Source organism: Neolamprologus brichardi, chromosome 13, assembly GCF_056152115.1.
Source record: "Neolamprologus brichardi isolate AB-2024 chromosome 13, ASM5615211v1, whole genome shotgun sequence".
NCBI classification, from domain to species: Eukaryota; Metazoa; Chordata; class Actinopteri; order Cichliformes; family Cichlidae; genus Neolamprologus; species Neolamprologus brichardi.
In genome coordinates, this window is record NC_142116.1 from 1,516,162 (window position 1) to 1,531,431 (window position 15,270).

The 15,270-nt window shown below is 45.2% G+C and overlaps 2 protein-coding genes across 2 annotated transcripts; one reads left to right on the top strand and one right to left on the bottom strand.

The window, feature by feature from the left end:
• The first annotated feature begins 254 nt into the window (after positions 1–254).
• adob (2-aminoethanethiol dioxygenase b) lies at positions 255–5,157 on the top strand. The gene is made up of 2 exons (XM_006783497.3): positions 255–452; positions 1,807–5,157. The coding sequence occupies exon 2, from the start codon at positions 1,963–1,965 to the stop codon at positions 2,719–2,721; it is 759 nt and encodes a 252-aa protein (XP_006783560.2). The 5' UTR covers positions 255–452; positions 1,807–1,962; the 3' UTR covers positions 2,722–5,157.
• Positions 5,158–8,044: 2,887 nt separating this feature from the next.
• On the bottom strand, positions 8,045–9,987 carry LOC102795423 (E3 SUMO-protein ligase EGR2-like). Its single transcript, XM_006783498.2, has 2 exons — positions 9,779–9,987; positions 8,045–9,668 (listed from the first exon to the last, which is right to left on the bottom strand). Exons 1-2 carry the CDS (start codon positions 9,933–9,935, stop codon positions 8,641–8,643), a joined length of 1,185 nt encoding a protein of 394 aa, XP_006783561.2. The 5' UTR covers positions 9,936–9,987; the 3' UTR covers positions 8,045–8,640.
• Positions 9,988–15,270: the final 5,283 nt, after the last annotated feature.

Below are 15,270 nucleotides of genomic sequence, written 5' to 3' on the forward strand. Positions count from 1 at the left end.
GGTAATGTAGTGCTACTTTCCGAGCTATTCGCTTGACTTTAAGCTCGCGGATAAAGCGACAGTGTTCGCAGTGCGCTGACCCTGGAGGAGAGGGACCTAAACACGAAGCTCATTTTGTTCCCGTTTGACTTCAATCTGATTTGGTGTCGTGGACGTCCACGCGAGAGGACGACAGACTTCGTTTCCCACAATGCACCAGGCGTGAACCCGTGAAACGCTGCGCGGTGCGGACGTGTTTGACAGTAATTCAAAAATGGGGCAGCGGAGCAGATAAGAGTGACCGCGGCGGAGTGTGACGAAGGCCTCCAGACACCCCGAAGCTCCCCGAGCTTCTCCGACTCCTCCTGCTTTGTGTCCGTTTGCCTCTTTAGGTTGTTTGTGTGCTGCTCGCGGAGCCTCACGCGCTGATCGACAAAAACGGGAATGAATGAGGAGAGCAGACTGAGGAAAAGGTGAGCGCAGGGGAGCAGGTGAGGTCTCACTCTGCTGCCGTTTCCGGACACCGGAAATCATTCCGTCCAAAGAAAAATGCACAAAATCAGACTAACGGCGGTCAACGTGCCGCACGTGTTGTGGTGATCGCACCGGTGACGTATGCGTTGTGTTTTTGATTTTAGCTTTAAAATCAGCTGTTTGGTGGGATTTCTTTCAGTTCGTGTCGGGTTAATGATTATGATCCATGACGTCATGTTTGTGTGAATGCAACACTTTTTCCACTGAAGCTTCAGACACACTTGCAGCACACCTGGACAGGTCACCAGTTTAGAGACACCTCACAGAGAGGCCCCAGCCGGCCAGTGGGTTCGAGTCCGGACCGGCATCACAAGATTCATCAAATACACTTGATGCTTTTTTCAGTGGGACCCAAAACAATCATTGTTTTCAGGGTTTTTCCTGAACAGGTGCTTAAATAGTACCTGCTCGCTGGGCTACAAAGCCATCTGAGCAGGTACTGAAATGTGATGTCATCAGACCGCATGCCACCGATTGGCTGCTCAGTGGTGTCACTCCTCATTCCCGAAAATTAAAATGACATTTTTGAAACCCAGTAACAAGGAAAACAGCTCCAAAAAAACGTGTTCCCCGAGTCTGATTAAAGCCACAGACCACCATCATGTATGGATGAATTACAGTTAAGATAAGATAAGACTTTATTGATCCCATGCAGGGAAATTTGTGCATTACCTCGACTCAGGTAGAGATAGCAGAAGAAAAATACAAACAAATACAAAATAAATAAGATAATAAACTATATACAACGGTAGCATACACAGTATGTGATTATGGACAGAGGGTTGTTGAAATATGCAACAAATAAATGGAACTAATTAAAATAATTATCCTAAAAATATGTGACAAATTGTTTCTGAATTGATTTACCTACTCACTTTATTTTTTTTGCTAAAATAATCATTTTTTTTTAAACTTTTTTTTTCTTTTTTTTTTTAAAACTTTGCCGTCCTCTGTATTTGTTTCCAAATGTTGTTTTTGCAAATTCAAAGTGTTTTCGTGAGGTCACATTTTTAAGGTTTTGGTTGATGGATGTCAAAATTGAAAGTAATCTTAGATAATGAAAGGATCAGACAAATTATCTAAAACTTAATTTAATCACAAATTAGTTTGTTTATTTGTGAAGTTTGCAATTTTGGCCGCTCCGGTCCTCCGTGGCTTCACACGTTTGCACTGATGGCGGCGCTGTAAACCGTCGCAGACTCTGTGGGAGGACACCCGAAGGATGAATACCAGCCCTGCTGTTTCTCGTTATTCGGTTTATGATATTTAATTTCGTCGTTTTTGTTTCTGCAGTTTCTTTTTTAGGCTTTGATCTTCGTGAGGGCAGAAACCAGTGAGCCGAGCCCCTGAGGAGTGAGTCCTCTCGCGGTCACACGATCTTTGGCGCTAGCTACACACAGCTACAGCTAACGGGGACCAGCGGACCGAGCGGCGGCTCCTCGCTTCGGTATGATGCCCGGTGACAGCAGTATGGCCTCCCTGGTTCAGAGGATAGCTCGGCAGGCTCTCGCCACCTTCAGGAACGTACCCGCGGTGGGCGACGAGGCTTCCAAGGCCTTCCTGGAGAACCACGGCAAGCTCCGGAGCCTGATGTCGGAAGTGCGGGCTGCCGACCTGAAGCTCGTCCCGCGGAGAGCCGAGGACGGCGGCGCGCCCCCTGCTCAGCACCCGTATCACCGCAGCGCGCCCCCGGTCACCTACATGCACATCTGTGAGACGGACCAGTTCAGCATGGGGGTGTTCCTGCTGAAGAGCGGGGCCTCTATCCCGCTGCACGACCACCCGGGCATGCACGGCGTGCTCAAAGTCATGTACGGGAAGGTCCGGATAAGCTGCTTCGACCGGCTCGAGCGGCCGGCCGGGGGCGGGGGCGCGCTGCCCCGGGCGGAGATGGGCGCTCTGCGGCGCTACGTGCTTCGCTCCACCGGGGAGTACACGGAGGAGAGTGGACCCTGCGTCCTCTCCCCCGACCGGGACAACCTCCACCAGATTGACGCCGTGGATGGGCCCACAGCTTTCATGGACATCTTAGCCCCGCCGTACGACCCGGACGACGGCAGGGACTGTCACTACTACAAGGTGCTGCCCGGGGAGGGGGTCAAAGACTCGGAGCAGACGGAGAAGGAGGTCTGGCTCATGGAGATCTCGCAGCCTCCGGAGTTCTGGTGCGGAGGGGAGCCGTACCCGGGCCCGGAGGTGTGCCTCTGATCCCCCCTCCACCCTCCCGGAGCCCTGCAGCCTGGCTGGATCCACAAAGGATCTCCAGTCATCATCAGAGCCGCCAGCAGGCGCAGAGTAAAGGGCCAAATGTGGGATTAAATTGTGGTAAAGGGTAGAAATGATGCATCAGCCCTGCAGCACACACTCTGCGAGCGTGAACTTTATTCACTCCAGCTTCTGCTTCAGTTGGACAAACATCGGAGCCTCAGGCAACAGTCAACGACTTCCTGCCTGTGCTGTGATCCCCGTGGATGTGACGGTCAGGAACCCACATCTGAATCATCTGTTGATGTGCTCACTTTCAGGAAGTAGTTTTATTTTTAAAAACTGAGGCTCTTTACAGAGACTCCAGTTAAGCCAGAGTCTGTCCTGAAACCTGACTGAACGCTAACGAACCTCTTTCATATTTATATTTACTCTGCTCAGCGACACTAACTGGATATGGAGGACCCCAGCTGCCCAAATCACACATAAATCCATTGTTGAGTCGACAAAGTTTTCTTGTTTTCAGGCTGTCAAAATGGGGGAAAATAGATGTGCAGGACTGAAACGACCACAGTGAAATACAGCCAATAAGCCTTAATGCATCAATAAGTTTATTAATAGTCCATGGGCATAGATGAATATTGGATTCATAACATTTAATTTACTGCTGTATAATAAAATAACCTTCCCAGTTATTCATTTATAAAAGTGTTTAAAATGATTTAAAATTGGTATAGAGTTCTAGATAATACGCTAATTTGCCATTGAACACAAATATGAGCATCAGAAAACTTCATGTTGTTTGTATGCATTGCTAACTCTTCAAAGAATGTATAATAAATGAATAAATAAGGGATTAAAGAGGTTTGACTATGAAGGAAAACATAAAAAATAAAGTAAAATAATGCAGAAGCAACTTAGCTGTGAAACTATTAAATGACCTAATAATACATGTTAGTATTTTAATTATGTATTAATTTAGAAATGAGCAGGTAAATAATTTAATTTTAAATATTTATTCTATAAAGTGACACTTTTTGTTTTCTTATTATTTTGTTAATCATTTTCTTTTCTTTGTTTCCAAATTTTGTTTTTGTAAAATCAAAATGTTTGTGATGTTAACGTTTGATTTTGGTGGATTGATGCCAAAATAGAAAATGAATTTAAAAAGGACAGAAAGAGGTTAACTGCACAAATTTGTGTTTTTGGCAGCTTCAGTCTTCCATAACGTGTTGAATCTGACCGACAGCTGTTTCGTTACAGTCACATCTGGACTGATTTTCAAAGCTAAAATCAGACCAGCTGTTTTTATTTCACACCTGAAAGTTGATAATGCTGCGTTTGAGAAAAGTCTGGAATTTTCTGCTTTCATTTTAAATGAATTTTTCAAGGTTCACTGAAAACAATAATAATTGTGATGTTTTAATACACGTCAGTACTTCATGTCCTTCAGTCTGAGGACCTCACTGGTGATGAATGTGGTGTTTATTCAAAAGAAGGTTTCGGGTACAGGAACAACTACAGAGGACTGTAACTGCTGACATAATTACTTATTAGGAACAAAACCATATTGGAAATAAATGCAAGCATTAATTACATTTTTAAAATGAACTTAATTATGTTCACTTTGGTTTTCTTTATTAACCAACTTTAAATATTTTCCTTTCCTCTTGTCACCTGATTTATTTTCCCAAATATCTTTTATTTTTACTTTATTTTTTTCTACTGTTCTGCTTCAGCTAAACCATCTGAAACATACAAATAATAAAACTGTAAAACTGCCTAAATCACAAATGAACATATCAGTGGTAAACATTTATACTTTTGCCCAACGCAGAAATAAAATGAAAAATGAATTGGGGGGTAATGTACTTTAAAATAAATAAGTACTGCTAATTGAAATAAATACAGTAATAAATAGCAACAGAAATCAGTTCATTTATGTCCATGTAGCATTAATATTCACTTTGATGACTTTATTAGCAAATGTATAATACCGTAATGTAATTTATATTTTTGGCTTCTCTGGTTCTCCGTACACGTATACCCAGCCGCTCCCACGTATTACTCTCCGCATGAGGGGAAACAAAAACGTCCCAGGCTCCTGGCTGCTCCTTGAAAGCAGCACCGAAGGACCACTGACCCTGCTGATGTCTCTTTACTCGTCTTCCTGCTTCAGGCTTTGTGACGTCAGAGCTTCGGGTCTCTTTTGAAGACTGAAATCTCGTAAAGCTGCAGATTTTCTCGTGTTAGGACTCTTTACGCCGTCGCCGCCTTTTCTTCTTCTTCTCCTTTCTGAGAGACTCCTCAGGACTGTGTTCATGTTTGTATCTCCGATTGAAAGATGTGCACTAAATCGAGTTTATCAGCACAAAGTGTCTTTGAGAGAAATGTCAGAAAATGTCCATGTGATTACAAAATAAAGAGAAAAGAAATCTGTTCAGCCTTGAGTTTGATTAGCGCTGGAATTTATTTGCAATTAATTTTTATTTAATTGTTATTCATATGACTTCTTTATTGTGTTATGATTTTGGCACTTAGAGTCCTCCATACCACTGATAATATCATGTAAATACAGTATGTAATACATTTATGCATAAATGAGAAAATAACTTGAAAGATCAAATGAGAACATTTTAGAAATTTGGATTTGATTCCCACACAAGTGCAAGAAACACGAGAGCAAATAAAAGCTCTATTTTTGTCTGTTTCAAAGTTAAATGAACCACCAGGGGGCGGTGTTCCCCCACTGCGGTTGTTGATGGGTGTTTTATAGCACCTTTGTCCTCACAGAGGAAATGTGCTCTTACTATCTCTCTTGGTTAAATAAAGGTAACCCTGGGTCGCTGCACCATCTGGTGGTAGAAACTGGTATTACATGGATGTGCAGCCTGGCCATATTTCAGTTTTAGTTGATATTTTTTGGACACAATAAACAGATGATTTGAACATAAAGTTGCAGTGGGTGTATCCTCACAGTCCGCTCCTAGCTTTAGTAAATTTTGGAATAGGTACCTTTCATGCCCACATAGCAATTTAGTGACAGACCATTTACTGATTCACGTTTTTGTCCATATATTTTTGATTTTGACAGTGTCAGTTCTCCATGTATAAGGAAGCTGGGGCAGAATCTGTCATATACACCTGAACCAATGTTCCCTCTAATTTTCCATGTGTCTGAGCGAACATACAAACTCCCTGAGCGTCCCTTGGACCACTGTGAGCAACAGCAGACGTGTGCACTGTGGTCACGCCAGCATCGAATCATCCAAGTTACATGTTTATTGAAATTATCAAATTACAGCATTTATGTTAGACTACTTTTAATTAACTGCTACAAATGCCGTTTTTACCGTTTCTTCCCGCAGTAAATATAAACAACGACAGTATTCAGGAAGAAAAACAAACATTGCAGATATTTTATCATAACTCTGGTTTTACGCGGCCGATCAACACAATTTAAAAACTGGTATAAAGTCCACACTTTTCTCTCAGTTGTTCGTCTGTCCTGCTCACATCTCCAATGGTTGTACACGTTGTCATTAACTTCACTCCACATCAGCCGCTTTGCTAAAACACCGGTGTCGGCACATAAGGACGCTGTCATAGCCTGTCAACCACGTTGGTTAGCTGTATATACGAATGTGAATCACATCATTGGCTGGACTATGAGATAAGGTGGCATCGTTCTGATCCCATACGGGAGCAGCCAGTCACTGACTAACACTGCAAAACAGAATCGTTAAAGTTTTAATTTTAATTTCAATTCAGGTTAGATTTTTTTTGTGCGCAACGCAGATTTTCTGAGCGCAGAGACCGTGCCAGCAGTGCGCAATTGCGCACGCGCGCAGCTTAGAGGGAACGTTGCACCTGAAGGCGACCGTTTTATGCTTTCCTTGTTTCTCGAGGCCTGAGTGTGAGATAAAGTTGGATTAGTCTGAAGTAAGAACCTGTGTGTACTTTCATTGAAAAGAAAAAAGAGGCAGCAGCGACTGAACAGTTCCACGTTTATTTGCATTGACAAGAAGCATCAATTCTTCAGAATAAAAGCTTTAGTGCTTTCTCTCATTTGCATAAAATAGTAAAACACACAAAAACAAACTTTTACTTTTTGCCCACTTACTCTGTGTCTCTTTGTCTCACATTGACAAGAAATACAAAAACAGGAAATAACAGATTATCAGGCTACAATCAATAAATCCCCTCACAGCGCACCCCAGCCTCAAGCTGTGACATCACCGTATCCCCTCAGTGTGCTCTGATGCTGCATCACACATATACACCTACATACTGCATTAGTTCACGTGACGCCGTGGCTGCCATGCTGCTCCAAATACATGCGTGTGTGTGGAAACATCTCTCGCTGACCTTTCAGCCGATGTTCGGTGTGCTATATGTGTGCTATGGGACACTTATTCAGGTCAGTTAAATAGTTTTTTAACCAAAACATTTGTCTCATATCTCAGAAGGTTAAAAATATAAAATAAAGACGGCTGACTCAAGTGAGCAAAAGCAGCAAATTTTAGAGGTTTATGTGAAAAAGCCCGGAAAAACAGGAGCTTTTATTTTGGAAACCTGCTATGATAAATACATTTGACTAACTTCACACAATCTGAGGTCTTTCTGAGCATCATGAAAGCTTTCTAACAAATTATATTGTTTTATTTTGAAAATCTAGCAAAATAGACAAGTTCCAGTAACTAAATAGATGATTTTTTTTAACTACAGCAAAAAAAACAAACAAAAACAAAAACAAAAAAAAAACAACCGTCATCTTAAATAATCTCAATGAATTCCCAAATAACTAGAGGATTAAATGTAGAAAATGTGGTAACTTCCAATAACTAATGGATGCTTTTATTTTGAAAAAAGCGAACGTAACTTGTTTCACACAACCAAAAAAGGCCTCTTATTTTGACATTCTCACAGAAATAAATTACCTTGATAACGTCTAGACCACTAATTAAAGGCTTTTATCTTGAAAAATCATTAAAAATTATTTTAGTCCTGATCCCCCCTCCCCAAAAAGGATTTTTACTTTGAAAATATTGAAATAATTTAAGTAGTTTCAGGCTGTTTAACACAATAACATAATCAGCTTCTCTCTGATGTGTTTGAATAAAATGTTATTTTTGTTTATCCTAACTTCACGCCAGTCATTTTACTCATTTACGACTATAAAATGTCATAAAACAACCTTCCATCTGTGGCCTGTTGTTTCCTGTCGCCCAACAAAGCAGCGCAAAATGAGTTTCTTTCATACAGAAACGTCAGAAGCCAAACGCAGACCCCCTGAGACACGGCATCTACGTGTCTCACTCTGACGTTCATTGGTTTCTCCTAAAAACTGTAAAGTGTTGGACTTTTTATTCTTTTCAAATATGGTGCAGAGGAACGTTTGAGTGCCAACAGTCTGAAGACACTCGGCCTTGAACTTGGACTGAAGGTTTTTAAAGGATTTTTCTGTGATCTTACAAATATAGAAAAGGCTGGTGTCGCGTTATCCGAGAGAATTTCACTAACGATTCCTCACAGTCCTCCTCCGAGTCACGTGTGATGCCTCCGTGACTCTCTGAGTGTTTTTGTGCATTTGACTCCAAATGAAAGCTGGAGCAGCAGTAACCCTCTCACCTGACTCACCTGACTCACCTGTGCTGCCCGGCACGTGACTGAATCCCTGAGAGCTTGAAGCACAGACAGCAGACAAAGTGTTCACTAAAAGCAGGTTGTGAGATGTTGTTCTTGGAGGTTCATTTAATCCTAGCACGGCCAGCTCCGCTCGTGTGGATTTTGTAGTCATAGTAACACACCTGGGGACCGGGTTTCTGGCTCTCCCTGATTTCTTCTTCGTGATATGGCTTCTAAAGAGACTTGCGGCTATTTCTGAGGTTAACTTAGACTACGGGGCTCGGAGGGCTCGGATTAGGACGCGGGGGTCTTCTTCTCCTTCTGCCGCAGGTGAATCTTCATGTGCCGCCTCCTCTCATCGCTGCGTGCGAACTTCCTCCCACACTGGTCGCAGGTGAACGGCTTCTCCCCGGTGTGCGTGCGGATGTGCGTGGTCAGGTGGTCGCTGCGGCTGAAGTTGCGCATGCAGATGCGGCACTGGAACGGCTTGTGGCCGGTGTGGATGCGCAGGTGCCGGCTCAGCTCGTCCGACCGGGAGAACCGGCGGTCGCAGCTCTCCGCCGGGCACGGATACGGTCTCTGGTGCACGGGGGTCTTGCTCGGGCGATTCGGGTACTTCCGGGGTCTTAAGATGGGCCTGAGGGGGAGGTTCTGGTGGCCGGGGAAGGGGGCGGCCGCCGGGCCTTCGGGCGCGCTGAGCGTAAAGTTCCTGATGGTGTTGAGAGGCGTGAGCGGCGGAGGCACCCGCAACGAGTCCAGCGGGTACGGGAGGGCCTTCCTCTCCGGGAAGCCGGCATGCATGTCCCTCTGGCAGCTCTGCGGGTAGAAGCCTCCGTACTCCGGCACGATGGAGAGCAGCGCGCCATCAGCGGCCGGTTTGGGCGCAGAGCTGTAGGCGGGAGGCGGGTGGTAGGACACCGCGCAGGTGGAGGTGGACAGGTAACCCTGGTCCTGGTACACGTCCCCGCTGCAGGAGTAGGACTGGGGCGGGTGGGGGTGTGAGTGTGGGTGGGGGGGCGCGTACATGTGGCTGATATCCGGCTGGCCGTGCGCCATGTTCGCGTCTCCCGCTCCTCCTCGTCCTCCGCCTGCTGCTTCTCCCGCGTAAATGTTGGGTGATGCTGATCCGGACCCCTGTGCCGGTCCCGGGGGGGCGATGTCCGCACTGACCACGTTGATCACGTCCCCCTGCGCCCAGCCTGGCCCCCCGCTCCCGGAGTCCAGGGAGAACCTGCCGCTAAACGCCACCGGCTGCGTGCGTAAAGTGGCCACGTACTGCGCCAGGTGGCCCTGGAGAGAGAGCTCAGGTGCGCCGAGATCACCTGCAACACAGAGAAGAGCGCAGTCAGACACATTCACAGGAACAAGCTCAGTATCTCCATCTAACTTGTCCGTCCACATCCTCGAGTGTTTGAAACACACGACCGCTTACCGCCTCCATCCCCACCACCGTCCCGCCCTTCAGCTCCCTCCGGCCCCACGGCCTCCTCCTTGAACACCATCACCGTTTCTGCGCACACATCTTTGGGAGCACCGTCTGGGATGCTGCCGAGAGACGCCGAGACTTCAGCCGCCGTCTTCGCGCTCATGTTCACCGACTCTCAGACGTGTTCGGTGTCTTCCCTCATTTTCTCCGGTCCGCCTCTCATCCCTCGGTAACCACTCCGCGGAGGCGCGGCGGGGTTATAAAGGGAATCTCCCGGTGTCCCGTTGCGTCATTCACCAAATATGGAGTCGGGTTTAAAAATAAGAATAATAATAAAAACGGAGAGGGAACTCCAGAAATAGGAGCTTCCCGTGACGAAACACGGACCAAATAAATGTTCAGTTCATTCGCAAAACTTCAGGAGTGGATTTAAATTTTCTGCTCAGTTTCAGCATGTTGTCACTATCATGCGCACGTGCTTTGCGTTGTTTTGGTTTCATATAAAGGGGGAAGGAGAGATGTTCCATTATTCGGAATTCCGGTCCCCCTGTCTCCATAAAAGGACTCTCCGGTGAGGTGAGAGGAGCTCCGCCTACGTATATGGCGGTATCCGGTTAAATTGGGTTGCATTGTGTTGTCTTCGTGCCAGCTGAGCCCACACACTGACTGCGCACACCCATTTGTTTTCGCTCTTGTCTTGTCAGGAACAGATTACTGCTCTGAGTCCGGCTATGGTTGGCCCGGTGTGATGGATGGGGGAGAATAATCATTGGAATCATCTCATCGCTGCTCTTGTACAAACATGGAAGAGAGAATAAAAGAAACGTCCAAGCGCAGCTGTGCCTGACAAACATCAGATCATCAGCCGAGAGTCCTGTAAGTTAAATCTGAGGATCAGGAAGTGTTGAAACGTGTAAAATGACCAAACAGGCTCTGTTTCTGCATTTAAACCTTCTCTGAGTCTCTCATCCCCAAAAAATTATTTGCAGGTGAGCTCAGAGCTCTCGGTCTGCGAGCATGCATGAACATATTAAAGGTATTTACTGGTTTAGTACGGAAGCTTGTTTATGCCACTGGGGGGAAAGTAGACAGTCAGACAGTCCTACTGACTCACACTTAACTGGAAAAATTGAGTTAACCTGAAACTTAAACCAGCATCCACAGAGTAAAGAGTTTAACACAGCTTGTGTTGAGATTTAAAGATTTGTGAACGATTTCAGAAGTGAGTCTGTCCACTCAGCAGCTCCCTCGGCCCTTATTTACAGCTTCATTGGAGCATTTTCTAAATCGGGGTTGCACATGGTTTCAGATAAATGAATTCAAACTTAGACGGAACAGTTTGACACTTATGAATATGAATCAGCTCGTTTTCTCTTCTATTGCTGCTCAAACTGGACTGATGTGGATTTGAAAACACGCTTCGTGTCATGTTTCAGAGTTTTCTGAAGGTGAGGGGAGGAATGGCGATCAACTGGTAATTCAGCTCTGCTGCTCCTCTCTCCACCCACTCATGAACAAGAACCTGATGCTTGAAGTTGTCCAACAACTCCTCCTCAACCTGGAGCACGGCTTCCAGCATTTTTGGGCCTCAGCTTTGGAAGAGCCAACTCTCTTCACAACCTCATCATCCACAAAACAACAAAGACCTGCTACTGTCTGCACCTTCATAACCATCCTGGTGACAAAGTCCTCTTTAACCCTGCTGGCTAACAAACCCACGCGATGTCCATCATGTTGGTCTTCCCTACAGCTCAGCCACACTGAGTGTGTGCTAGAGGTGAGACAGTGGGCAGACAGAGATGTGGATTGACGACTGAGTGTCGTGTGAAAACACAGAAGCACTTTCTGACGGGTCAATTTACCAGAGAAATGACTGTGGAAATGACACCACCATTAAATAAGCACACTCTAACCTTCTGATGGCCCCAGAACTCCGTGTTAGACTTTGTTTGTGTTGTATTTGGATTAAATGATCTTCTGATGATGAAGCTCGTGTTCCTCAGGCCTGAGCGGACCTTGCATACACACTGACGCTGCACTGCAATATGGACTGGTTACCACACGCATTTCTTTTGGAGATCTCAGCAGTTTCTGGGCAGATGTCTTATGAAACCCGTGGAGTCGCTCGAGCTCCCGGAGGAAGAATTAGAAATTGAATCAACGGCACGTTAACATATGTGTTTGCAGCTCTTCAGGCCTGAACTCGAGGCTTTGACCAAATCTGTGACTTACGTTCTGTTTGTGTTCAGCAGGAATCGCCCGCAGAAGAGAAAGCGAACGTTTTTTAGTGTTTGGAGGTTAAACAGGAGCTTTGAAAGCGTGTGTTTGCTGTGCTGATTGGAGAGCTGCTGGAGCCGAAGCCTTCTGCTGAGCTGCAGCTCTCCGAGCCTTTTGAACGCCCACAGTTACAAAAATGTTGGTGTGTATTGTCGTTGTGTGGCGAGCCGCCCACCCTGTGGCAGATGGGGGGTTTGCTCTGTCCACACACACATTCACAGGAAACACATGCACACACACTTTCTGATGCTTAAACACTCCCACACAAACACACACACACAGACACACACACAGATTCTCTCGTTTTCAGTTCAAATCTGTCGCTCTGACTCCTTACACACACACACACATGTGAGCTCACACAGCTCCGTGGGGACGGTGCCCTGCTTCCACCCTTCGCCCACGCTCCTCCAGGCCGCCGAGGCTCTGGGGGGTTTTTGGTTTTGTGTTTGGCGGCTCGGGGTGTCAGCCGGGGGTCCGGCAGCTCGGCAAACCCCACCACGCCGATTAATCATCTGTCATCTGCGGTTTTTGTTAATATGGATCTTTGTCTCAGTCCTAAAACGACGCTCAGGTCCGGCCTGCTCACCGCCTGCCGCCTTCTTTTCCATTTCACCAAACCAAGAAACCACCAAACGGGTCTTTTCTGCACCTTATGAAGGTTTTTGAAGCCATCAGCTGCTGCCCCAGCAACCTTTGTCACCTCTGAGACCTCTTATTGACTTTCAAAACCTCTACATAGGTACACTTTAGCATTTGCACGCTAGTTTTTTCACTTTGCACAAAAGAAAGTTTCATCTAATTCCCTGGAAATCAATGAAAAGTCATTTTCCTCCATGAAAGTCACACTGAGCCCTCTCTATGCTACATTATTCTATCCCAAAAATGCCCCTCCACTCACACTGCAACCTTCCCTTCATTTATTTCTGGCTTAACCGGAGCACACAGCAGATTATTCGCAGCTTTGTTCGTCCTCTGACAGTCGTGAATCAGCCCGGGCGAATCTGGACATTCAGACTTTAAATAAACACCATAAATCATCTGAATTTTCTCCGCTACCTTTAGCGTCGGAGCTGTAGGTGTTTCTCAAACAGCGGATGACTCATTTGTGGAAGGAAACCCCCGTCCCAGTTTAACCCTGCGGCGCTCATCGTGCTGGAAGACGAGGAGCTGGGTGATGAAATAAATGAAGGATTGAAGAGTTTGAAGGCGAACTCTGTGTTGTGATTGAGTAAATCAGCACATTTTGCCTCGTCGTTCATGTTAAACTGGTCAGATTTTAATTTTGGGCTGAAATCCTGCAGATGAGGCCAGCTCTGGACGCTTGAGGCGACGCACCCTCCACCTCACACATCCACACTGGCGATTGCATATTCATGGGAAATGTATTGACTGCTGAGTGTTGGATAATAGACAGGCACACGAATGAGCGCTGAGGATAATTAGCTCTGTAACGCAGACATGTTTCAGGTCGTTTTTACAGCGTTTCTCAAACCACGTTAAGCACAGATGGACTCGTGACCTTTAACGCTGCTCAGTCAAAAAGTCACCTTCCAGGAAGTGGAGCTGCTTTGGCAGTTTTCTATCTACTAACTGATCAACGAAGGAAAATTCACATATTTGGTATTTTTTACAGTCAAATTATGCAAATTTCACCAAAAAGGAACAAAAACAACAAAACTTTGAGACCTTTGAAGCTCCACAGACAGGAGCAGCAGTTTGTTACAGAAGGTTGTTTTTGCAATTCACAAATGCATCTTTTGTAAATATTGGATCGGTCAAGAATTTCAGTTTTGGAAACTTCTTCAAATGTTAAATTATTTAGCTTAAAATGAAGAAATTGATCAAATTTTCACGTAGAAAAGTCAAAGATTTCAATGTTTTCTGTCACTTTGGTTAAAAAACGATTTGAATTCTTTACAAATGATCAAATATTTGCCTTAAAATCTACAAAAGCTACAATATACCAAGAAAAGTAACATCTGCTCCACATTCCAACACTCTGGACTCATTTTTGCTCTTTTGCTGATTTCAAATGAAGCTCCTGACACAGCTGAGTGTAAACAGAAACTCCTCCCACAAGGACAGAAATAAAAATGTTTGCTTCATTTTTTTCATTAAATGTTCATTTTTTTTAATTTAACACAGAAATTCTCACATAAAAACAGCAAATGCTCGTTTTTATTTCACTTTTGTTCTTTTGGTTTTGGAAATAACTATAAATTATAACCACTTATCCCAACATTTGCCTTTGGTTACAGCAGTTATCTCTCTCACACAAGATCTTTGTTTTGATTTAGTCCTTGATTGTGATTTTTTTTTTTTTACTTTGAGGCAAATAAATGAATCCAAAATCACAAACTTCTGTTAATTTGGTTTAAAAGCAGCTGAATTTACTCAACATGTGCTGAATTTGATCAACTTAATCATCTCTGATATCAACAATTTACTAAGAAATCAGCTCCAGGCTCAAATGGATCACTTTTGGTGAAACCAGACTTTACTGATCATAGAGCTCACCTCAGACTTCAGGACAGAAACATTAGAAATGTCAGATTTCACAGAAAAAGCTTCTCAGAAAAGGAGCGAGTTGAAAAAATGCTAAAGTTTCCCACACTGACCGATTGAAACCAGATCCGATCGTTCTAAAAGCTCCTCTCAGACCAGCGAAGAGATTTTAAAGCTGAGCTTCAGAAACTCAGAACGACCAGTGAGAGGAGGAAATCCAGTCGGTGCAGTGGTTCCTCCTCCCCACTGGACAAAAGATCAAGAATCAGACTCACTTCAGCTCTGTCCGGGTCGACGCCGGCGTCCTCCTCGTCCTCCTGAGGTGACTGGAGTCCCAGAGAGAGAAAGACAAGAGTGGGATCGACAACAGAAGACACGGAGATGCTTCCTGAGCTGATCGCAGCCCGACGTTTGGACGCCGGATCGAAAAGTTTAGCCGCTCCTCCGGCTTCGTGGCTCGCCCCCGAAAAGGGTCATCGTCACCCGGGGTCTGAGTGGGCTGCCAATGACAAAAAGAGAGAGAGGGAGCGGGAGAGCGTGGAGGGGGGAGAGACAATACGATTGTTTCCACCTCACTCTGCTTCCACCCTCGCAGTTAAAATTGTCATGGTAATGAAGAGGGGTGATTTAGTTTTGCCGGACAGCAGATTTCATGGGGAGTGGAGGAAGATGCAGCAGCTCAGGACGCGAGGATGAGGACGATGGAGGCGGTG

Coding starts and splice junctions, on each gene's coding strand:
- LOC102795423 (XM_006783498.2), bottom strand. CDS start 9,935: ATGAGCGCGAAGACGGCGGCTGAAGTCTCGGCGTCTCTCGGCAGCATC. Junction 9,669..9,778: donor CGGTGGTGGGGATGGAGGCG/GTAAGCGGTCGT, acceptor TCTGTGTTGCAG/GTGATCTCGGCGCACCTGAG.
- adob (XM_006783497.3), top strand. CDS start 1,963: ATGATGCCCGGTGACAGCAGTATGGCCTCCCTGGTTCAGAGGATAGCT.